Source organism: Bactrocera tryoni, chromosome 2 (genome assembly GCF_016617805.1).
Source record: "Bactrocera tryoni isolate S06 chromosome 2, CSIRO_BtryS06_freeze2, whole genome shotgun sequence".
NCBI classification, from domain to species: Eukaryota; Metazoa; Arthropoda; class Insecta; order Diptera; family Tephritidae; genus Bactrocera; species Bactrocera tryoni.
Window position 1 is genome coordinate 28,668,137 of NC_052500.1, and position 27,041 is coordinate 28,695,177.

The 27,041-nt window shown below is 37.8% G+C and overlaps 1 protein-coding gene across 1 annotated transcript; it reads right to left on the minus strand.

The window, feature by feature from the left end:
* Positions 1-1,574: 1,574 nt before the first annotated feature.
* On the minus strand, positions 1,575-26,646 carry LOC120769279. The gene is made up of 3 exons (XM_040096194.1): positions 26,189-26,646; positions 3,479-3,679; positions 1,575-3,397 (listed from the first exon to the last, which is right to left on the minus strand). Exons 1-3 carry the CDS (start codon positions 26,253-26,255, stop codon positions 3,186-3,188), a joined length of 480 nt encoding a protein of 159 aa, XP_039952128.1. The 5' UTR covers positions 26,256-26,646; the 3' UTR covers positions 1,575-3,185.
* Between the last annotated feature and the right edge of the window lie 395 nt (positions 26,647-27,041).

Sequence of the window (27,041 nt, forward strand, 5' to 3'; positions counted from 1 at the left end):
GGGCTTTTCTTTGACAAGAAGGTGGCATACTATCGTGATTGTAATCGTTTTCGAATTTTTTAAGTATGGAGTGAATAGTGCGCTCAGAAAGCGTATTATGATGACCGTGTTTTGCCCGAAGAGCTCTTACTGTAGCCACCGAAGAACGTGAATTTGGGTAAAACAAGAAAAAACGTTACCTTCGGTTGCACCGAAGCTAAATACCCTTCGCAGGTGCATTTCTGTTAGTAACTATGTGTTCAGTTTGTATGGAAGCTACATATATGCTATAGTTAACCGATCTGATCAATTTCTTCGGAGATTATATTGTTGTTTTAGAAAATAATATAAACCAAATTTCGTGAATATATCTTGTAAAATGTGAAAATTGTCCATACAAGAACTTGATTCCGATCGTTCAGTTTGTATGGAAGCTATATGTTATAGTGGTGCGATATCGGCCATTCCGACAAATGAGCAGCTTCTTGAAGAGAAAATGACGTTTGCAAAATTTCAAAACGATATCTTAAAAACTGAGGGACTAGTTCGTATACATACAGACAGACAGACGAACATGGCTAAATCGACTCAGCTCGACATACTGATCATTTATATATATGTATATACTTTATAGGGTCTCCGACGATTCCTTCTGGGTGTTACAAACTTAATATACCCCGTTCAGGGTATAAATATTGAGCAATTTCCAAGTGTGAACATATTGAAATGGCGAAAGTTACTGCGTACACTGATAAAATTTGGTCAAATCCGTAAACAAAATGGTCACCAAGAACTGTCAAAATCAGCTCATCCCTATTCGTAGTCAGTGTAATATGTCTAAAGTATTAAGTTTGCCATGAAATATTATAGTGTAAGTATGCATCAATGATCGGCTTGAGCTTAGTTTGAAATATTGCACACGTCCTCTTCTCACCATGAAGCTCCCCATTGTTAGAACATTTCGCCAGTCGTTTCTTCTTTTCGCAAGATGGCGCCAACTGTAGACTCCAAGCGAAGCCAAATTCTTCTCCACCTGGCCTTTCCAACGGACTCTATGCTTTTCTCTTCCTCTGCTTCCGCCGGCGGATAATGCGCCGAATATTTTCAGAGTTGGAGTGTTTTCGTCCATTCGGACGATAGGACCAATGTCGTCATATCTCATACAGCCCATCGTTCGAACGAATGCGGTATTCCCCGTTGCTAATGCTTTGCCATAAATCTTCCGCAGAACCTTTCTCTCGAAAACTCGTAACGTCGACACATCAGATATTGTCATCGTCCATGCCTCTGCACCATATAGCAGGACGGGTTTGATGAATGACTTGTTGAGAAGACTTTTCTTCTCAATTGCGTACTTAGTCCGAAGTAGCACCTGTTGGCAAGCGTTACTTTGCGTTTAATTGCGAGACGAATTACTTTCTTCAGGACTAGATAGAAGAAGTCGCACGAAATCGCCTTATTTGAAACCTGTTGTACTGAACTGAACTTAGTACCTACATTAGTGTTAGTATTATGAATAATAATTTCATAGCAATACAAAAAAATATTTTTTTTTTCAAAATTAACCACAAATAAATTAAAAAACTACCGATTTATTGTAATAAAAGCACACATATTGTTTAATGAACTTTATTTCTCAGATCTCTCGGACAATTTAATTCTGCAATTCTGTTTTTTTTTTTAATTGGAGTGCATTGGGGAATTTTGACATTGTACGGTACTTGTTTACGGTATATGTAAGTGTGCAGTGAAGTTATGAACACTTTTTGAATACAATTTAGAGTTTTTCATGTTTGACTAATATATTATTTATGAATACGACTAACAACAACATACAACTGGGCTACTTATGTCTGTAAAAGATTCAAGATTCAATTACTTCTTGATCGTTTATTATATTTTTTTTTATGTGAGTGTGATTTCATTACGTTTCTCATTATTGTTTTGGTTTGTTTTAAATTCGAAATTCGATACCGCGTTCCAAAAAAACAAAAACAAAATTAAAAAATACAAATTTGTTTTTAAGCTTAGTTCAAATAAAAAAATAATAAGTCGTTACTGTGCTACGGCGACACTACCCTGCTTGGAACTATTAAAGTTCCATGTGGTGATAAAGCTTTCATTTCAACTTTTACGATAATTTTCACTAGTTTATGACTAAGTGCCTTAAAAAATTGCAGTAAATTACATAAAATAAACTATTTGTGCTAAGTTAAGTTAAGTCAATCTTAGTTCAGTAAAGTAATGTTTTAATGTGTGTTTAGTACCTACATATATATTTAAGGGGTTAGGCGTTGTTAAAACTAATACAAATTTTGCATTTTCTGAAAGAATATATCCTAGAAATATTCTCTGAAAATTCGGAGTGGTTCCGTTAAATATTTTCGATATATTTGATAATTAGCAAAGGGTTCTTGTGCGCTCTGGTGTACTGGAATAAATTAAATAACAGATACTGCGAAAAAAGCGTTTTTCCCAAAACTATGTTTTAAAAGTGATCGCTGTTTGGTCATACTGACCATAGAAACTCGAGAACCTCTCTGTATAATTCAATGAAACTTATACAACTTGTTGAAAACATGAAACCTAGTGTCTGGTGGAATGAAGTATTTAATTTTGATCTTTTTTAAAGGAGTAACAGCTGTTTTTCCCCGAAAACATAGACAAGTTTTTCCTGAAGCAGTTATTTTGGCAATTTAAAATACCATTGAGATCAGGCACTTGATTGTCTAATAAAACTAAACTTCTAATTCCAATTGATTTTAAATGAATATCCAAGAATTAGTTATAGTCATCGAAAGGACATTCGATTGTAACTGGATCAAGAAACAGAGCGATCACTTTTAAAATTATGAGTTTTCGCTCTTAACTCTCTGTTTCTGTTTTTGCTTTTATAAAACAAAATAATTTATTGACCTAACCCCTTAAATGTCTTTCACGATATCCTCAAATAATACTTGCTTTAGTTTTGCTAAATAAATACTTACGGCTATTCAATGGCACAAAGTTTAAAGATCATGAAAATAATCTATCTTATACTAGAACTTAAGCGGAGACATGAGTATCAGACGAAACTTACAAAGTAAGTGTATTTCTTAAAATAAAAATATTTTTATCTAAATTTAAGAAAAAACTAATGTTCACTACGCTAACAAAATTGTATAAAACCCAAACAATCGTTTCCTGCCACACAAGCGTTCTAGAACTTAAAAGCGCATGGAGTTGGCCAAGAACAGTGGCAGCAGCTGACTAAGCCATGTGATGAATTTTTTGCCAGCGCCGTTACAGCGATCTTTTTGACAATCCTGACAGAAGATCCGCACCACATTCTTCTCGGTTGGCTCTTCCATGCAGCGATCCAACGAGTCCGATTTGTTGGTGTAATAGCAGAAACGCTTTGTGACCACTTTGCCATTGACTGCAAAGAGAATATAAGGCGTGATAAATGTATAAGGTACTGTTATTTTAGATAAATAAATGTATTTTTAGCTTTACTTACTTTCTTCAACTGTCTTACGGCAAACGGCCTGCTCATGCTCCGAATTTGTGGTGCTGCTGCAGTTGCGTAAGACATTGATATTGTGTTCCCTCCTCATCTCCTCATCGGGTATACCATCCTCATCGAAACTCTCTTTACAGAAGTCCTCCGCGCCAATTGTTTCGGAGCTGCAGTGCCAACACTCCAATTGCTTTGGCTCCGCTGAAAAATTGAAGTAGAAGAACTTATTTAGATTTCAGTTTTATGGTTCAATACATAGAATGTCTCAAGAAGTAAGTTAAATTAACGTATAATGCTCAAGAATGGGTTTTCGGAGCAACGTTGACGATGTTATTGGTATTTCTCACGTTTTCAAAGCCGGCATTTCTTATAAATTTAAGACAACTGCAACATTCTTTTGAGATTTTTAAAGCTGTACATTTCTGTACATTTTTGGATACCGCTGGATAGTTATTTTCAAATTTGTTAACAATTATTATCCTGAAAAGGGCATATTAAGTTTGACACGAAGTTTCAACCCTATGACCCTATGTAATGTACCTTATTTTGCTTTAGCTTTGAGGTTGTTAGGACTATCTATATCATTTGCCAGACTCTGTCTAAAGGTTTAGTTATCTCCGTGTTAAACAGCCAAATTGAATTTTTGGTTTTTACAATGGTTGGTTTTATCTTTGTTTGAAAGCGTTGGAAATGGTACGGAAGGTGATCAAGCTATGTCAGGTTTATAAGTGGTACCAAGAGCTCAAATGACCTCAACCTCTACCGACATCAATTGAAAGGTCGAAGGTCATTTGATTTAGCACAAACCGTTTTGAAGAATGTTTCATGTCTCAAACACGTCAAGACTCGACGGTTCCCAAATCACTCAAATGCACCATGGCAATGGTCGCATTGGTTCTTCGCTACTTTTTTGTCAAAAACTCAACTCTTTTCGGCACGCAACTACTGTTTTCGTCTGATTTGGCTGTTTTAGTAATGCAGCAAACTCCAAAGGATGAAATAAAAGCCGAATCAATTAAGGTCCTGAAGACTATACCGTAAAATATACCGACTACTTCGAATACTGGAAAAAAGCGTTGGCAAAAGTGCGTTTTGTCGGACGGGGATTACTTTGTAGGACTTGAAATTTATTTGAATAAATATGTTATTGGGTATTTTTTGGTGCGAAGTAAAAAATAATGAAATTTAATTGTGGGTGCTCTTTTTCCATAACAAGGGGCATTCAAAGATATATAGTAAGTTCATATTTCTAGCCCATACCACGGATCAAATACCTATAGCGCTAAAAATGAATACGGTTCCCAATATTGAAGGGAGGAGTGAGATTGGGATGCTTTAGATAGGGATAAGCATCGATACGGATGTTTTTAATGTAGATAATCCAGTGAAAGTTGAAAGACTTTTCAGCAAATTCAGATAAAACTTAGATAGAATCGCCTTTCGTCTACCAGACCGCTGCAGTGTCTCTCATTCTTAGATAACAGCAATTAAAAAAGCCTGCTGTCCTGACAAAGACTGTGGTCGCAACAAAAATTATATTAATATACATGCATATGTGGTCAGATACTCAACCGGCTTTGAAATCAAAAACGTCTCTTAAGATTTCATCGAAGATCGTGAAAGAATTTCTTGACTGCAATGTGTTCCTAGATACAGTGGTACTCTTGGTAACTGTGAAGCAGATGGACTGGCCTGAGCAGGCACCATTATACAACTAGAAACCGATAAAGAGGGAATATACTATATATATACAATGACTCTTGCTACTTGTAGATACATATTTTATAGGAAAACATGTTATAAGTATGGTATAGCAGAGTCTCAGTAAAGTCAATCCATCAATTGCTCACCAAACGGGCAAACGTAGTATGAATGGAATATGGGCCGCACTTGGTATCTATTAAAATTCAAAAGGAATGATATAAAAATTTTAGTAGGAGTGCAAACAGGTCACTGTCTTATTGGCAGACATACCAGCAGACTGGGAATACTGTACAATGATTTTTGTAGAAGCTGCAAAAGGTTGAAGAAGATGCAACTAGAGAACATCTTCTACATGAACGCAAATATCGGAAAATAATCGCATTCATTGGAAGAGTGTTTCTTGACGATATTCCCAGATGCTACCTAGATGAAATATTTTGAATTGATGCACTTCAATAGAAGGCATAATTGAGTGAGGGAGTTTTAATTCCGGTGTTTTCACAATAGGTCTTCTTTTAAAAGCTGTATGCGTCATCAGACATCCACTCTATGTAATCTTACTAAACTGTCATATCATAAAGGAATTGGACGAGGCGTGTGTTATTTCACACTTCTTGCCATTTGTTGAATATTCTAAGCACTGTAAAAAATAGGAAACTTATACTTCCTTGAAAGCAGATGTTATTTGGAGAGTTCCACAATTGGTCTACTGTCGAAATTTTGCTGACGAAGTCCAAAACAGTAAACCTTCGCTGAATAATTTCAATTTGTATTCATTTGGTTCGGTGCTGTTGGAACCAAGCTAGAACCCAGTTAGAATTTTCATAAAACAATTTATTTTTAATTTATTTTCTTAATGTACATATATTTCAGAATACAAACAGAAAATTTCATATCGTTTCGATTAATATTTTCGAAGTTACACGCATATTTGGAAAGGCGTTTCTTGGAAATGCAAGACCAAACTTTAAACGCGTTTTTCTCTAAATGGTGGTTTCGAAGTCGTTGACCAACACCGATTAGTCCCAAAGTTTTACACGATCTACTTAAATACGTTTTTTAGTAACTAAACGAAGATTTTTTTCTCACCGATAAATATTTTTTTATAAACAATTCAAGACCGAAATTTTGGTCGAAAATCGATTTGATTCTAGGAAACTGTTTGTCCAAATTTTTCTTTGGTTATTCCTTCGATTTGCTTTAGTAGATTTAATATTATTTTAATGAAATCTGTTTAGTTTTTTTTTTTAATTTCGGAGAATTCAGTTCAGAGATATAGTGGTCAATGCAAAACGTATTTTTTGAGAGGAGCTCTCGGAGATCAGCTGTAGTTCCTTTCCCAATAAATATTTTTACTAATACTAAGTCTTAAAAGACAGTTAAAAAATACCATGATATGTGTACACATTTTTAGATCAGGAAATTTAAAAGTTTTCTCAGAAAAAATTCTGGAAAATTCGCCTTTTTTCGGCCTTCAAACTGTATATAATCCCTTAACCCCTTAACTAACCGAACTCCAACCCAATCTCCATTGTAACTTAAAATATCGATTTTATTATACATCCATATATATGTATGTATGTACATATATGAAAGGATTTTTAGTTTAGTGTTAGAATCTTAGGAAAACAAGTACCGAAGTCTTCAACACACACACATACTTATTTGTGCTTATGAAAATAAATTGTAATGGCTGAAAAGGAGTGAAAGGAAATATGTGGAAAGCTGTAAATGCATGTGTATGGGTATAATTATATATGTATGCTCATGCTTCATATATGTACGCAATGGTGACATCAGCACAGCCTAGACTACTACTATGTACATATGTATGTATGTATAGCTGCACGCACGTGCGTATGTTAGTGGGTAATGAGATCCACAAAAGAACGCTCATAAATACAGAGAAAGAAAGTGTGGGAATTTTTATAACTGTTGTGCGCTAGTTAGTGGCACATGCCGGCATGAAGTCGCAGTCGTTTGGACGCCAGCTCTGTGATTTGATTTCGCTTTCGAAAATACAAATGTATGTCTGTGTGTGTGTGCAAGAAATCAAAATTAATTGACGTCTCCGCTGGCAATTCTTTGTGCGATTGTAAATTGCATTAAATGTCAGTGAAGCGCAAACAGCAACTTGTTGTTTGGTTTGCGTAGGTGCAAAGGATAAATCATCAACATTATCCTCAAGTGATTTATTAAGCGACCAGTGCATATACATACATATACATATATGTATATCGATAATAAAGTCTTCATGGCAGTGACTTAAGTGTTTGCTTGAATTGCGCTTTAAAATACAATGCTGCTCGCAATTATTCTCAATTCATTTAATTTGTCTTCTTGCGTTGCTGTCCCACACGCACTCCTTCCGCAGGAAATGTCAACGCTTGGCGCCAATTTTGCATTGCTAACCGAGTAGCACAGTTTCAGCGGGCACCACACAAAGCAGCCAGACAAGTGGCGCCGCTGTGGCGCGTGTTCTAATTTTTAGCGCTTTCCATGTTGATTATTCTTGTTGTTATCATTGCCTGATGGTCGCAGTGGTTGCTGTTGTCCTGGCTCCATTGATATTGCTCGACGCCACACACATATTTCTAGCTGTGGGTTAGCTACGAGCAGCGCTGTTGGCCAACTACCCTCGAACTTTTTTTTGCTGACAAAACGAACGTGCTCGGCTTTCACTAGCTTTAAGTCAACGTCAGAGATGGGAGGGAATATTTTTCGTTTATGTTATAAATGCTCCAATACCGAGCCGTTGTTGGTATCTAATCGAATTAAAGGGTTATATCCACTTTGGAGTCTCAAACTCTTTTTGTTTTGTGCAATTTTTTTTAAGGAACATTTTAATAAATAAATAAATAAGAACGTTAAATTGCAGAGATTAATGTACTCGAATAATCGGCGACCCATTTAAAAAAAAATAGATTTTTTTATCCATTATACGGTGGGTATAATGCCTCCCCTTAGAAGGAGAGGGGCAGTTAGCTTCTTTACGGATGGGTCAAAACTGGTAGGAATAGCATGTGGAGGGGTATATTGTCAGGAACTCTTTATCTACTTCAGTTTCAGATTTCCACACAATTGCAGTAGTTTTCAAGCCGAGGTTACTGCCATTAAGGCAATAGTGGATTTGCTGTTCCAGAATGTAGCCTCCATCAGAGAAGTGACTGTTCACTTTGATAGCAGGACGGCGATATCAGCACTGATCTCACTATCCGTGCGTTCAACGTTGGTTAAGGAATGCCTAACCTAGTTGTCAATTACATCTAGTGGCTTTGTGATAAGACTAGTATCAGATCCAGGCTGCAGCGGAATCAGAGAGAGCTGTAAAGCTGCCGAGTCGACAAAGAAATATACCCGCTATTAGTAAAATGGCAACGGGTTGATTTTGCTCTCCCCTCGTGTGCTCTACTCAGTATGACTGCATACTTAGCGATAACTTGACCAGCTCTGAGCTACTTCCTTCTTGATTGTCCCGTGTTTGCGAGACAAATCCAACAACTAAAAACATTTGTTATTACCAAGGAGGAGTAGAAGTCATGATCGAAAGGAATAGACACAATTTTCATTTTAACAAAGTTTCAGCTTCTCAAAGAAAAAAGTTTTTTTTTGTGAAAAAAATTTAACTTCAGAGTGATTTAAAAAATCAAATTATTGTCAGAAATCGCATTCCTTCACTCCTTCCTTCGAAATTATATTTGCCGGATCAACTTCTTTCCCTGTCTTCGTGCAATCGGGCGCAGGATCTATGGAACTCACGCGAGCTTAACAAACGCTGGCCAGCAACTAGCACTTGTGGGGTTGCGAAAGCCTTCTGCCCTAGAGTGGAAGGTAAAACGTCCATTATAATACAAACTTTTAGCAAGACTCAACTACGTCGACCACATCAATCAAAACGCCGACCAGATTTTGGACGCAACTAACTTCCGACAAGCACTGACCGCCATTCACAGTGGAGCTATCAACACCTTCATCGACACTCTCTCAGTGAATGGCGTATTTGGAGTCAAACCACCACCCATTGCAGACTCGAGTTGGCGCAATAAACGAGAGTGACCCTTACGCAGCCTGGTTCTGGGTAGTGTAGTAGATTAAACTCCTACTTAACCAGAATAGACCCCGACATATCCAATATACTATATGTCCTGTGTGCAATGAGTCTCCGCATAGCACTGGCCACCTCTATGCATGCTCCACTAACCCTACTCATCTGACACCTTCCTCCCTTTGGTCCGACCCCTTCGAAACAGCAAGTTCCATAGGTCAACTTTAGATGATTTTTCTAATCCTTACCATCCTAACGGGGGTTAGTTACCCATTACAATAACAACAACAAAAGCAGGACTCACATCGGCGTGGTGATAGGTGTCCTAACTTGACATCCCATTAGTACCCAGGCGGTGAAATATTTAAGCGACACAGCTTGCCAAAGTTGTAAGGCGGAAAATGAAGTGGAAACATCTAGATAACTTCTCCTCCACTGTCCAGCTTTCGTCAGGCTAAGTTTGAAGCGTTTTTGTTAACATACGGCCAAATTGAGTGGAATTAATATTAGCCGTTTGAATAAATGTTAGGCCGACTTTAAGCGATTTGTTCATATGCGGCAGTATTTTTGATTCATACCTAGGAGTCCTAGAATGCACAACGGACAAGCTGTCTACTTGAGATTAGTCGTAGTCACACGAAAAAACAATATCAGCCATTTCCCTAACCAAACCTAACTGGATGCTATAAAACGAAAGGTAGGATTTTTGCCACGTTTAGATGAACACGGCCTTATTCCCATATTTTCCTTCACTCTACTTTGATGTATTCATAAATTGTATCTATCATCTTCTTCTATCTATCTATCATTATCTAAGTCAAGCAATCTGATGAGCTTCCATAGTTAGAAAGCCATCGCAAAGTTTCATCACGATTACTTTGAATATATTTCATCTGACAGTCTTTATTCATTCCTTCGAATGATTTATTCTTTATGCCAATGGTATGAAGAACTGCATCGAACTCGGATTTCCCAAATAACTCAACACATGATATGGCAACAAGTAGAATTTACTGATTAAATATACCTTTAAAACCTTTCTCCATTGAAATTGTTATTTATACTTTTCATTAAGGGAAAGAGGAGGAGAAAGCGCACGACTTAAACGTCCTCAACTCTCATTCAAATTATCAAAAGCCAATTTGGTTGGCACTCCGAAGAGCAAAGTGAAGTTCTCGCCCATTTCCGCACGAATTACTGAAATTGCGCAAATGGAAATGGGTTAATAGAAATTGGCAAATAAACAGTGATGCATACCTGGGTACATACATATGTACATTATATATAACCTAGTAGCACAAATATGACTTCAGTTTCTATTTATATATGTATTTATAAGAATATATGTAAGTTTGTATACTGACAATGTAGTTATATGTAAGCTTGATGTGTTAGCTTTGTACTGTGAACTTCTTTCACTGTTGCATGTTGAACTTTTGTCTATTGGCTATGTTATGAATACATAGATACACATCCATATAAGGACAATGAAGAGGATCCTCACACAACACGCATAATGACCACACGCTTGTTTGGCGTTGCCATGGCGAATAATAACCTAGTTAACGAGAGCAAAACAAAACAAAGCAACTCCCGTGTATGTCTGCTGTCAAGGCTGCACCTCAAAGTGCAAAGAAAACTGAAACAACAGCGAGTTGTAGCCCTCACCGATCCTCCCTCACATGCCGACGTGCTGCAGCCTTTCATTGTCATTAAGCAGCGCCTGATGGAGTCTGCTGCCACCTTAGTAAGTAATTAATACTAACACGCACCGGTTAGGGTGTTGTTGGGGGTGTGCCACGACGTTTGCATGTCAGGTTACTCATACGCCACGTACAACCATAATTTATTTTTTTGCTGTCCATTTGAGCATTGAAGTGTCAAGTAGTTGTTGCATAAAACTGAGTGCTCTCTTTATACATAAAAATTATCAATATTGGCAAATATCAAATTGGCAAACAACACAATTTGTGTGGCCGCATTGATTGCAATAATATCCTAACTCTGGGACTTATCTGCGTAAACGTTAAGCGACTTCACATAACCCTACAAAAACTTCAAGCGATGTTTAATCTTATAGGCCACCTCTACAACCTGATATTATGCTCCCATCAAAAGTTTCCTTCAATAAATTGATTGCTTTGCTGTCTGTATGGAATATAGCGTCGCCTTTTTGGAACCAGAGGTCGTCCACATCAAAATTCTGAACTTCAGGAACGAAAATGTCAATAATCACTGTTCTATAGCATTGAACCCCATCGACTTTAACATTATGGCCGTCTTCATTTTTGATCAATTATACGCTGCCTATGGATCCCACCAAACAGTGACTTTTTGACGATGTAACGGCGTCTCAACAATGGCTTTTGGATTATCATCACTCCGAATGTGAAAAATTTTTTTATTAACGTACCATTGCAACCAAAAGTAGCTTCATCGCTGTATAAAGTTTTCTTGTGGAAATCGGGATCCGTGGCCATTTCGTTTGGTACCCATCCATCGAATGCGCGACGCACTGGTTGCCCGTTCGTCTTCAATTCTTACACGAGTTGGATTTTCTAAACACGCAAACCGAAATCCTTTCTCAAAGTATTCCCTAAAAAGGATGGGCTCAGCTTTAATAGTTGCACGTGACGTCGGATGGACTGCTTCGGTTCTTCTTAGATATTCTGCCCCACATCAGCTTCTGTGCGTACTGTAAGGTATCTCTGAGGATGCGCGTATCCACATTTGATGTGAATCCGATTCATAGTTGCTCGAACTACATACTCTGCGGGGCGATTATATGGGATTATTGGATCCAGCCCGCCATGTATTGCGCGGACCGAACCGCTATTTTGGTGATAAATTTACCCAATTTACAAACGTTGTTCCAGAGTAGTTCTGCTCATTTTGTAATAGAAAACCAAACTGAGTATAAATCAAATAATCTCCGAAAAACGTCTTGCCTTATTGAATACCATACATCTAAAGGAACACCCGTTACTCCCATCTCTTAATGAATGTACGTTTGAAACTTATTTCCATTCCTTTCATTTTCACTTTCAGTATTATTAATTATTTACTAATTACCCGTAAATATCTAGCGGGAAAATATTTATTGCGTTATAAATTTAAAAGTTCTTTTGATAAAAACAAATCATGGAATTTTCCGCGCAACCCTTATAATAAAATTTTCAGCAGAAGATCGTTAATGTGTTTATAATAGTCCTGCTATGAATTTATGAATCTGAAGAATAGTATTTTCTTAAGATTATCTTACTAAGGAAATCTTCTTGCTACTTTAGAAAGTATCTCCTTTATAAATAGTTTAAAAAATATTTAAAACTATTGTACAAAATAACTCTACACAATACTGCCAGGTATAGGCATCCCTAGACACACAAGGTCGCTGAGCAATCCTCAGCTATTTATCGCTGGACCAAAATAGGTTGGTATTATAAAAACACCGTTGTGTTGATATAATTGTTTTGAAAAGTGAGCCAAAATTGAATTTACAATTTCAATTATGTCTTATAGAAATGGTTTGGGAGAAACTAGCACGCCCACTTCTAAATACAAAATGGGCTTATCTTGAAAATAAACAATCAAATTTTTTACAATGTATAATTTAAGAACACAAAAAGATATCGACCCAGCATAATTGCTTAATTAGTGTCCAGAAATAGCTATGTTAGGTTAGGTTAGGACGTAACGCTGATAATAATTAAAGAATCTCACCTGGTCTGGTGTTCGCCCTTTGTGCTACCCATAAAAACGGTAGTGAAACACCAGATCCTCATAAATCGACGAAGCGTTTTGAGTTTTCCACTAACATGTTGAGTCAGTTCGCCGAAGGTGTATCTACCAAGGTACTTCATCCAATCAAGATAGGAGAAAGTGGGAAGAATAATTCACCTCGCCTTCCTGCTTACAACTTTAGCAAAGAGCGTTCGTCAAAATATTTAGCCACACCGCGTATGAACCAATTAGACATTCTTCAGACAGAATATCTATAATTGTGGCGAAATTGACTTTGCTAAGGGCAATTAGTTCATGGGAGCTCTTACGGTCCACTCAGGATCAGACTGAGGTCGCAGTCGCACAAGTTCTGTATGTTAACTAGCGCTTGCACAGCTCACTGGAGGTCCATAGGTCCAAGGCTGGAACGCAAGAGGACATTGGAAAACGGATTCGTTTCCAAACGGATGAAATTGGGTTAAGGGCTCGGCTTTGAATTTCCGGCGATTACGATGTGACCGGCAAGTGACCCATAAAAGTCTAGTATAAACAGTCAACATCGAGCTTTCTCTACCAAAAATTATACCAAAAATTAATGAAACCTGTCTCTATGTTTTGCTAACCCCATATGTTAAATATTATGATTTTGGGTGCCACATGTTGTCATAACAAACACACTTTTGAGACCTTTTCGTAAACTGCGTCAATATACAAATGAATCTCTAATGGGTGTTAAGTAATTTCAAGGGAAAAGTTATTAGGTCATGTCAAATATTTGTCAATGTGAAAATACTGTATCAAAAAAAACAGCAAAATGCGATTTCCAAGAAATAACTCGTTGGAGTAATTGTGTAAAAAGCCGGTTTTCAAACATAAATCGTCCGACACTGCTGCAATTTGACGTTCGATATGCGTACGAAGTTCATCAATCGTCGATATCTTGTTCGCGTAGACCATGGACTTGACGTACGACCTAAGGAAATAGTCTAATGACGTCAAATCACACGACCGAGGCGGTCAATTGACTGGGCCACTTCGTGTGATAACACGTTCACCAAAGTTTGTCTTCAATAAATCGATTGTGACATACGCTGTATGGTGCCGTCCTGTTGGAACCACACATTGTACAAGTCCGTATCATCCAATTCGCGCAAAATATTCTGTTATCATTGAACGGTAGCGATTCACAGTAACATGCTGGTCTTGATCATTACCGAAGAAGTACGGCCCAATGACGCCGCCAGTCCATAAACCGCACCAAACCGTAATTTTTTTGGAATGCAATAGTGACTCTTGGAGTACGTGTGGATTGCTGTCTGACCAATAACGCATATTTTGTCTCACTAGCCCTGGAACATTTTGTACTGCGTCTGTGGATTCATATTTTTCCACTAGACGTTCAAATATTGATCTGACAGGGCGATTAGGACGTATAAGTTGAGGCCACTGACTCCGAATTCCGGTGATAAATTTTAATAATTTCGACTCATTGTTGCATCGTATGTATTTCCACGATGAAATGGCAAACCTTACTGTAGAGAAATGTCAGAAGAGCGAAAAATATTCCGTCGTTTGCTGTCTCTATCGGTCTGCTATTGTAGCGTCCCTATTGAAAACCCCGTTATTTATATATGAACATATGTTTCTTAAGAATTCTTAATTTAATATCTGAAAATAGGTTTCTTAAGTTCGCTGATTATGTCTTTAAAATTATGAATCTCTATCAGAATTTTTTCAAGTCAATTTGAAAGATCTCTATATTTTTTCAAAAACTTTGCTAATTTTTTCACTCAGTGAAACACGGCGGTTGCCGTAGGGGAGACTCATCTTCAGATAGTTTATGGGTGCTATAATTTATAATGCTAATATACTATATAATACATATTTACAATAACGGATTTTTTCAACAAGGCATGAACCGATATACACCAACACCGTGAGATCGAGCTTAACGTGTTGATTTGATAAACATTTTATCATTTATTTGCTTACCTTTCCCTTTCATGCTAAAACTAACAATATTTTGCTTGATCAACAATTCTATTAAGTAATTTGGCGCTAATAATAAATGCGTGTAAATTGTGGAAATATGCTCTGGTGTAAATATTTACATTATACTAATTACCCATTTGTTGCGAATGTGTTTATCTGAGGTAAATTAGCACTAAACACACCCATACTAATATACGCACTTATTACACATCGGAGCTGAGGTTTTTATAACTTCCCGCGATGTTTTGATTTCAAAGTAATACGAATCACATGGACATAAATAAATATGACATAGGTGTGTGTGTATTATTGATATGTAAATATTGAGTGTTGTTTTTTGAATTCTAAAGTCAAACCGTATTAGAAATATCAAATTGCAAACATTACAAAGGTGAACCAGAGCTTCTACGCTCCAGGAGTTTCTTCTTTTTGCTATTCTGCGCTAATTCGAGATATCAATAGCAGCCAAGTCCTTCTCAACCTGATCTCTCCAAAAGAGTGGAGATCTTCCTTTTCCTCTACTTCCGTCGGCGGGTACTGATTCGAAAACCTTCAAAGCTGGTGTGTTCTCTTCCATCCGGAGAACATAACGTAACCAGCGCAGCCGCTGTCTCTTGATTTGCTGAACTACAGGGTCCGGCACTCGAAGTGTAACCAATTAAAAATGCCATAAATTCGGTTTTTTTTATTTATTTTTAAGTACGAAATGTGTAAAAATAACTTAAAAGTTTAACACCAATTCACTTTTGCTCGATATGACCACCTTTTGGCTTAACTATGGCCTTGAGATGGTCAAAAAAACGAATCGCAAGCTGCCCGAATGTGACTTGCCGGTATTTTGGTTCACTTACAGACCATGACTTTTTTCATCACCTCGAGACTGGTGTATTTTTTACTTCGGACCTTGCTCGGCTCAGAGAGAATAATCCATTGAATTCGCATCTGGTGAGTTCAAGAGCCATTGTGTGATCGTAATGAAATTCGGAACGTTGTTTTTCAGTCTTCTTGGTTCACTCGCGCTTTGTGAGACGGTGCTGAGTCTTGTTGAAACGTCCATGGTTTGCGACCGAAATGTTTGTTTGCCCATGGTTTCAAAGCATCCTCCCCAGAATACTTTCCCTGTAATATGTCGCATTTACTTTGACGCCAGGCTCGATGGAAACAATTGGAAAGCGCCCATCTGCGGTCACAGCGGCCCAAACTATTATTTGTGGCGGGTGCTGCATCCTGGTGGCCAACCGATGACTTAGATGCTCGTATGAACGGTCGGTCAAGTATACCCTATCGTTTTGAGAGTTTACGAATTGCTCAATTGGAAAAATTTTTTCGTCAGAAAATACAATGTTCGGAATTTGACCGGCAACTGCTTCGCTCACTCAAGTCTTACTTGTTGCTGCTTCGGTGTGAGTTCATGGGCCTTTGGAACTTGTAAGACTTGACCTTGAGCTCATTTTTCAATATACATACGTCGGATGCTGCGGTCGGATATTTTCAGTTCTTTAGCCATTTGATTGGCACTACGTCGTGGATTTCGCTCAAGTCGCTTCTTCACTCTCCGAACCATTTCACGTGACGTTGTAGTCTTTTGATGACCACATCCATGGCGTTTTGCGAAGCTACCAGTATCATTGTAACGAGTGATGTTGCGATAAACAAGCACTTTATTCACATTAAGGTGTTTGAGCTCACGAACAATTGCTGGCTGTGATTTTACAGCTAAATATAAAGCAATCACACTATTACGTTTGAATTCCATCGCTGATCACTTTTTTTGCGTTCACTTTTGGCAAAACGCTTTTGTACACTTGTGATCAATACTCCGAACGGTCATTCAGCAAATTTACAAATAGTTGGTTCCAGTGCGACAGCTGCGCGAACGGTCTGAAGTCTGAAGTACACTTCGAGTGCCGGACCCTATATGTCAAAGTCGCCGTATATCTCATACAGCTCATCGTTCCATCAACTGCGGTACTACCCGCTGCCAATGCGCAAAGGACCTTACATCTTTCGCATAACCTTTCTCTCGAACACTTCTAGGGCCGACTAATGAGATGATTTCATTATTCATGCATTCATTCGCCAAAGAATACGCGTGATCTAAGTAGAGGTAATTTTCTCAATAGCCTTTTGTGACAGTTCTCGAGCGCTTCGCTCAACTTATAGTCACCATAATCTGCTTCTTGAGCGTACGATTCGCAACACCATTCAATATTGAATAGTAATAATATAATTGTGAGCCGGTGAGAACGTAATCATCAGTGACGATCGTTATCGCGCCATGATAACCGACTATTTGATGCCTGATATAGAAGCTCGTGATCTCAGCGACATTTGGTTTCAACAAGACGGCGCCACTTCCCACTTATCGCATCAGCTAATAGACTTATTGAGATAACACTTTGGTGAACAGATAATTTCACGTTTTGGGTCAGTCGACTGGCCACCAAGATCGTGTGATATCACTGTGGGGATGTGTAAAGTCTAAAGTCCATGCGGACAATCCTCTTCGATTCAGTCCTAGGGGCAAAACATCACGCGTGTCATTCGTCAGTTAGCAGTCGATATGCTCAAACGTCTCATCGGAAGTTGGACTCAACGGATGGACCATCTGAAACGTAACCGCTGGCAATATTTGAAAGAGATGATCTTCAAGAATTATATATGCCAAAGAATGTTGTTCTCAATGGTAATAAATTTTCACCATTAAATTTGAAGTTTCTATGTTTTTCTTAAAAAAAAAGGGAATTTAAAAATGTCAGTTTAATAGAATAGGAGATAAGCCGCTCCTAACTAAACTACCTCCCTGTAAAAATTTCTTCGTTTACTGTAAATATGCGATCAGCTGTGTCGCTTTAGCTATGCCTCTCATCCAGAGTGGTTGCGGGCGTCAATTATTGAAAACACTCCTCATTTAAAAGCAATTATTAGCGGGGCATATGTTTTCATTTCTATACAAAATGCATTATATGTGTGTTGAGAACACAAAAATATTTGCAATTTTTTGGCTTGCGGTAAGCTTATGAGCTAATATTTGCATTTACTTTCAGCTCATCTCTAAACAAGCAAATAACAGGGCGCACACTTAAAACGTAAGCAATCAATTATATATAAATATATTTATAAATATGTATGAGCGGGCAAGTCTTCCAACGTAAATTGCACTGGGTAACTGTATCTGTTTATTCAAGGTCATAAGTATACTCTAAACACCTTGCTGACACTTATGCATCGGCAAGTTCAGTGATTGTTTTTGAAATTGCTTAACAAAGCTATAAATTGTGGCGAAGCAAAACGGCGCGCCAGTCGACAGACAAGGAAAACACAAGATCAACCAGAAATACAATTAGAAAATCTTCATAAATAAAAACACCTGTAGAAATGAAAAATTACAAGCTGCCTTTAGCCTCAAATCCCCGCCGCTGCACAGCTACGCCAAAATTATAATATTCTCTTTCCTACATCACCTCTCTTCCACTTTTTCAGACATGTGCTGCCGCACCGCTGCTTTACTACGCGATTGTTTATCGCACTTCGCTTCACATGAAATCTTTCAGAAATGGAAATTTTTTTGCAATATATTTTAATATATTTTATGCCGTTCATTGGATCAGAGCACCGAATGTTTTACTTGGAATTGCTTTGAGAGGCTTATTCTCCGAAACATCACTTATCAGTGTATTGATATTACTAGTGGGACCCTTTCACGAACGCTTTCCTTCTTCCTTCGCTAAACACTTTAACAACGAAGCGAAGAAAGTAAATGGTACGTCATAACGAAAGGTTTGCTTCACATTCTTCTCTAAAATAAACGATCTTTTGTAGACCTGTGGTTTTCAACAAAAAGTAAAAAGCAAAGCTATATTATAAAGATAAGGGTTTGCTATTTTCTTTTAAAAACTATTACTGGTAAGTGATCACCGCGGCTGGCTCGAGTGAACTTTAGCCGAGAAGCGATCACTACTATGTACTACTACGACCACTTTTTGAACCGATCGGAGCCGTATGTCAGTAATAAGGCGCCGAATATTCTCTTTCCAGTCATCAATAGTCTCAGGCGTATCTACGTAAACAAGCGAGTTCACATAACCGCACAAAAAATAGTCCAGCGAGGCCACAGGTCCACGAAATAATGTGAATATCAAAAATTTCCTTTAATAAATTGATTGTTTCTTTAGCTGTATGACATGTAGCGTCGTCTTATTGGAACTGAGGGTTCAATCCGATTTCATTTTGGAAAAATAATCGGTTGTCGAAAAAGTCTTGCGGTATTTTTATCGATTTTTTTTTTTTATTGAAATTGAAATGATTTTTTGATGACTCATGCCCAGCTCTTGACCGATGCTACGGCTGCTACTATGCCGGTCTCTTTCGACCAATTCAGCGATTTTATCGCAATTTTCGAAGACAGGCCTTCCGGAGCGTGGCGCATCTTCGACCACCTCTACACCAGAACGAAAACGTTGACACCATCGTTGTGCGGTGGAAATGGAAACTGTATCGGGTCCATAAACTGCACAAATTTTATTGGCGGCTTGAGATGCATTTTTGCCGTTATCGTAGTAGTACTGTAAAATATGCCGTATTTTCTCTTTATTTTGCGCCATGTTTGCGACGCTATAACGCACGAACGACTTAAAAGAAACGACAATCAATCAAACACGTGTTAGCGCGCGAAATGAGCTTTCCAAAACGGTATAGCATGAATCGATGCGATGAATAAAACTAGAACTACGCGCTTTCAGCGCCAACTAGCGAAAATACCGCAAGACTTTTTTGACAACCTATTATGATTCAGCGATTCCCTCTGTCCATGTATCATACCAAAGAGTGCTCTTCTGAGGATGTTACGGCATCTGAAAAATGGTCTGTGAATTATCATCACTCTAAATGCGACAATTTGGCTTATTATCGTACTCATTCAGCCGAAAGTCGGCTTCATCGCTGAACAAATTTTTCTTGTGAAAATCAAGATCGGTGTCATCTCATTTAGAGCTCATTCACCTAATGTGCGACTTGCTTGATAATCGATCGGAGTCAATACTTACAGGTGTTGAATTTTGTAAGCCCGAAAACCAGGACTCTTCCACAAAATCTTCATTGCGCGATGGCGGATGGGCGCATATGAGTCTTCTTCGATACTGTGATCCACAGCAGCAATAGCGTTTTCGGTGCGTAGTGTAAGGCGTCTTTGAGGGTGCGCATTGTCCACTAGAATAAACGTGGTGCGAAACCGATCCATGACTGCTTGAAGTACCGACTCTGCACACTCGCCTAAATACTTATCCATTAGAATTAGTCGCCGCTTGGAAAAGCGTAGAAAGATAAAGGACTTTGCCTGCCTTTAATTTGTCTCGATGTGCCCAAACTACACCATATCGAACTTAACTGACAAAACAAATGTTTGAAGCCTTTATCTTTACTGACTTCATACCAACTTCCCGCATCGTTACACAACGTTTATTAAAAAAAAAAATAAAATAGTAAAACCTTTAGCATCGAGGTACAAAGTTGTTATGACTTGGTAAAATGGTTTTGATTTTAATGCCTATATCTTCGAAACTTAGACGAAGAGGACGCTTTCAATATTTATTTGATTAAAAGCCCTCACACAAATTAATCTCCATCAGTGTGAACCCACTTGATTTACTGATCAATTTCATCATAAGTAAAGTAAGTAGTTTAGTTAGCAGTGAGAACTTATCTTAATGCTCCTTAAGGTTTATAAAGAACTAATGTGAAGTTTAAGACTAAGATTCAGAACTAAAAAGGGCATTAAACTAAAAACATTTCAATTTGAAATGTTTAAAGGGTGTATATAAATACATATATACATATATAGACGTAGGTATATATAAATACATACTAACGAAGTACCAAAACAAAAACAGCGACTTTTGTTACACATTTATTTACATTCGCGTAGCTTGTGTATTGCTGGTCAGATAGCTTGTAAAAGGAGGGAAATTAAAATTATAAATCACCATTTATCCAGCAGTGAATCACTGATCCGCGGCGTTTCTATTTAAATATATTCCGTAAAAGTATTAAAAATGCATTAAAAGCCACAAGTGGCTGTAAAGTGATCGCACATTCACACATATATAAGTACGAATAGCTGGGCATGTTTATGCCCACAGAGTACACGAGGATTGCCTTGGCATCGACACCTTGAATAAATGGCTTTCCGTGCGTACATGCCATAAAGAAATCGGCCGAATTGATCGTTTCCATGCTCCCTTTGAATTTTATCGCCTGCTTGCAATATTTATTATGCATAAATTATTACTGGCTCAGTCCAAAAAAACAACAAATACTTAATGAAAATGTTCTAAAATTCATTTTCGCATGAAAAGGTATGAAAATATTGAAGAAGTTCAGGCGACGCATATTGAAAAACAAGAAAAAACGTTAACTTCGGCTGCACCGAAGCTAATATACCCTTCACAGATTACATTGGTGCCTTAGAAAATAATTTATACCAAATTTCGTAAATATATCTTGTCAAATGCAAAAGTTTTCCATTCAAGAACTTGATTCCGATCGTTCAGTTTGTATGGTAGCTATATGCTATAGTTAACCGATCTGAACAATTTCTTCGGAGATTACATTGTTGCCTTAGAAAATAATCTGTACCAAATTTGGTGAAAATACATTGTCAAATGTTAAAGTTTTCCATACAAGAACTTGATTCCGATCGTTCAGTTTATATGGCAGCTATATGTTATAGTGGTCAGATATCGGCCGTTCCGACAAATAAGCAGCACCTTGAAGAGAAAATGACGTTTGCAAAATTTCAAAAGGATATCTTAAAAACTGAGGGACTAGTTCGTATATATACAGACAGACGGACAGACAGACAGATGGACATGGCTAAATCGACTCAGCTCAACATACTGATCATTTATATATACACTTTTTAGGGTCTCCGACGTTTCCTTCTGGGTGTTACAAACTTCGTGACAAACTTAATATACCCTGTTCAGGGTATAATGAGCTCAAGGTCAAGCCTTACAAGTTCCAAAAGGCCCATGATCTCACACCGAAGCAGCAACAAGTAAGACTTGAGAGAGCGAAGCAGTTGATTCGCTTGGCCGAAAGCGGTCAAATTCCGAACATTGTGTTTTCTGATGAAAAAAATTTTCCAATTGAACAATTCGTAAACTCTCTAAACGATAGGATTTACTTGACCGACCATTCATACGAGAATCTAAGTCATCGGTTGACCACCAGGAGGCAGCACCCGCAACAAATAATGGTTTGGGCCGCTGTCACCGCAAATGGGCTCTCTCCAATTGTTTTCATTGAGCCTGGCGTCAAAGTAAATGCGACATATTATAGGGAAAGTATTCTGGGGAGGCTGCTTTGAAACCATGGGCAAACAAACATTTCGGTTGCAAACCATGGACGTTTCAACAAGACTCAGCACCGTCTCACAAAGCGCGAGTGAACGAAGAATGGCTGAAAAACAACGTTCCGAACTTCATTACGATCACACATTGGCTCTCGAATGCGAATCCAATGGATTATTCTCTCTAACCCATTTTGAAGAGCAAGGTCCGAAGTAAAAAAGCTCGAGATGCTGAAGAAAGCCATTGTCTGTGAGTGGGCCAAAATACCGGCAAGTCACATTCGGGCAGCTTGCGTTTAGTTTTGTGACCGTCTCAAGGCCATAGTTAAGGCAAAAGGTGGTCATATCGAGCAAAAGTGAATTGGTCTTAAATTTTTAAGTTATTTTTACACATTTCGTACTTTAAAAGAAATACAAATAATTTTCCAAACCGAATTTATGGCTTTTTTAATTGGTTACACTTCGAGTGGACCCTGTACAGTGTATAATAGTTTTGTTCACCTGGACGTATCACCTAAAACTTAGTGAGATACAAGTAGATATATGCATATAATATATAAATGATCAGGGCGACGAGAAAAGTTGAAATCTGGATGACTGTCTGTCCGTCCGTGCAAGCTGTAAATTGAGTAAAAATTGTGATATCTTGATGAATGATATGAGAGAAAAATTGACGATGGACATGGCACTGCCCACTTTTTGGTGAATTCACATATAACATATATTTTAAATTCCAATTGATTATTTCACCTTCCAGTGTATAAAGCAAGAAGTAATTAATATAACGGTATACAAATTTGCACTGATGATTCTTTTAGAGTATGCCACCTTACGACCAAAAATTCCCCAAATCCAACCGAAACTGTTCAAGCCCGCAAATACCGAAAATGTGGACCTTAGTATCTATTGTTCACTTTCGACCGAAAATATCATTCAATGTGTGCGATATACAGTTGAAATTCAGAGAGAATCGTGTCTTGACAATAGTAATTTTGTGTAATAAAAATGGGATGAATCGGGTCAATACAGAATCCAGAACCCTCATACACCTAATATAAAGAGTTTCGAAATTCCGGGTGACTTTCGACTGGATATATCGGTCAATATTTGAGTTATCTCAATGAAAATTGCGTATCTTTCGCTTTTCTGTGTGTTGCGTATTTTAGTCATAACAGTTATCTTTGTTATTAAAATAGATACGATTGGGCGAAAACTTGAGCTAGTCTCCATATAATTATTACCATGATTTTCGAATATCCGGCTGACTTTACTACATATGATTGCTGATTGTATGTGAACCACTTAATGAAATCCAGGGAACAATCACTTAGTATGTGGTATGAAAATAGTTAATAGATAAAATTGGGTCGATACTACCACAACTTCCATATAATACATATGCATTTCGTTTTTCTAACAAACTTTATGTCTTAATTTGTCGGTTAATATATGAGTTATATAGAGCATATCGTGTGTATATTGTATGTAAATAAAGTTGCTTGGATTTCCATCATCTGGTTGACATTTTACATCTCATGGTATGTCCCTGATTCTTGTAAGTTGCAAAAGTATAAAATGTTCGATTGCACCCGAACTTAGTCTTTCCTTACTTGTTCAACGTTTCTTTATAAAAATATCGCATAGCTATCTTCTAAAGTTATACTTTAATGTTCTGTTAGTTTTATAAGAAATATATATATGTATATATGTGTCGTCACAAAAAATTGTCTGTGTTTGCACGAATAAACCTTGCTGCACCCTTAAAGGGAATATCCTAGGCACATCTATCTGCCATTGTGATATGGTAACCCCATTCATTAGAACAATAATTTGCTTATTTATTTCATTATCCTTAGGGTCTAATTAGTCTTTTTAAGTAGACATGTGCATATGTGTGTGTGTGGATGATGGATACGTGTAACTTAATCGCTACAAATACAAACGCCATTAATGAACATGGTGTTGCATAAACATAAACATTAGCATGTACATATGTGTATGGAAGTGTAAAATTATAAAGAAAATACTTTTAGTTAAAGTACAATAGCAATCCTATATGGCAAGGCATTAGTAAATGTTAAGGACAATGGCATGACTTGACACGAATGCCATATTTCCATATTTTGTGAAAGCACATATCTGCTAATGTAATAGAGTCTCGCATGCCGTCATTAGTACTGCGCCGATCCCAACAGAATATGGTCGAAAGTACTTCGTAATAATATTTTATTTCTCTCTTTCCGCACACATAGACCGACATTTTTGGTAAAAAGTCAGCCATAGGCACTTTTGTTGTTGTTGTAGCGGCAAAATTCTGTCCAGGAGTTTGAGTCCTTGGCCAGATAAAAAATCCGGGTCCGTTCCGGTTACGTAGTCCCGACTTTTGTATGAACGCCAATGGAGACACCACATTCGATATCTGCAGCTTGAACATTTATGGTTAGATTTCGACAATTGATATGGCATATCTTTACGGCACTATTTGTGTAAAGTTTTATCTCGATTTGTTAATTGTACCTACTTTTTGATTTGTATACGAAAAGCGAAAGATACTAGAAATGTCTGGATAATGTATCTATCGAATTTGGTTGAAATTGGTCAAGTAGGTACGGGAATACAAGGTCTGTCGCAAAAGAAACAGAACTTTTTAAATATAACTGTTTCTGGTGGCGCCACCTATTGGTGGGTATATGAAATAAAAAGTTTGATCTCTTGTTGACATTTCGTAAAAATTTTAAGACAATTGGATAACTACAATCTATGTTAGCGATCAAAAAGTGACAGCAGCTTTTGGTCATCGGTCGTAAAATGCAAAGAGCAAATATTAAATTTTGTTTTAAACTTGGGAAAACGTTTACTGAAACATTTCAAATGATGAAAAAAGTTTATGGTGATCAGTGCCTATCCCGTAGTAATGTGCATGAGTGGTTTAAGCGATTCCAAGAAGGTCGTGAGGACCTCTGTGACGATCAGAAATCGGTCGTCTTCAGAAGTCAAAAATAAAGACAATGCTGATTTGTTTTTGCGATTCCGAGGGTATTGTACACCGAGAGTTCGTCCCACCTGGCCAAACGATTGATGCTGTGTTTTACTTTGGTGTTATGAAGCGTCTTTTGTCACGCATTCGTCGTGCTCGACCACAATACCGTGAGGCAGGGTCCTGGCGCCTGTTGCACGATAATGCGCCGTATCATCGGTCGACGCTTGTCACTGATTTTTTGACAAAAAACTCCATATTAACAATTAATCACTCACCCTACTCACCTGATCTGGCACCCTGTGATTTTTACCTATTTGGAAAACTTCATTTGCCCATGAAAGGACACTGGTTTCAGGACATTTCAGCTATCCAAAAGGCGACGACCGATATTCTCAAGAGCATTCCGAAAAATGACCTTAAACACTCATTTGAAATGCTAATTGACCGGACTAAACGCTGTATCGGAGCACAAGGAAACTACTTTGAATAAAAATTATAACTTTAGAAAAATATTAATTTTTTGTTGTTTTTTTAACAGTCCTGTTTCTTTTGCGGCAGACCTTGTATATGATTTCACCTAAAATATGTGATTTCTAACAAAACCGTTATATGTGAAGTGGGCGGGGTTATCATTCGATTTCACCTATTTTCATACCGTCGGGGATATATAATATTAGTTGATTTTCTATACAAGAACTTGATTCTTATCGTTCAGTTTGTATGGCAGCTATACGCAATATCGTTCCAATATCGGCGGTTCTCACAAATGAGCAGCTTCTTGCAAAGAAAAGGATGTGTCCAAAATTTCAGAACGATATCTCAAAACCGGATAAACTGGTTCGCGCATTCAGCCCACAATATAATATATATTTAAAAAGGTTTTGCACTAAAATGATCACTTTATACCATTTAAATACGAACCTTTACTGCAATGCACCGCCAAAATCAGGCAAATTCCTCCTAATATGATTTTCAGGTCCTTTTGCATTTTTGCTTTGTAGCACACGCTTACTTTCAGCCAGGTATCAGCAACGACTGACAGGTATTTACGTTTAGTTTCTAAGCACCGCTTTGACCTTGAGCAATTCCAGATTTTTTAATTTTTTAGGTGTGTTTTTTTGAAATCTCTCCTTTTGCTTTCTAGCAATAAATCTAGATTATTTTCTATTTCACTTCACAGATGACGAATCGGTTTAACGCCATTTATTATCTACTTAAATACTTGAACAAATACCCGCGACAATGCGACGCCAATAACCGTTAAATTAGAAAAACAATGTGGAATGCTTCTCAAGTAATTGCTCGCACGTGAGCAGCAAGCAGAACGCGATGTTAACACTTTCTCTAGTGGACTCCGACTGAAGCGAGCAGCTGCTTGTGCCGACGAAAGAAGCTACCAAACTCACTAATGGCTAGAAAGGCGAGCGCCGCCAAACCGCTCTAATATTTACAAAAACAATACATGGGGATTTGCAAATTTCCACAAGTGATATCGTACGTCGCTGCTGCAGCTGCGGCTGCTGTTGTTTCCCATTTACATACATATACATATGTATTGCTCTAGCGCTAAGAACTGTAAACAGTTGTCGTCACTTGGTGTTAATTCGGCTGTTGGCTGTTGGCCATAGTTCCCTGTTGTATTCGTTACTAGCACTAGCAGTGGGGCACTTGCTTCTGTAAGACTTCCACGGCGCCGTGTTGACGGTGCTGATGACATCGATGGTGTTAAAGAAGGTGGCAGTCCTAACGGCGCCATACGAACGCTAACATGGAA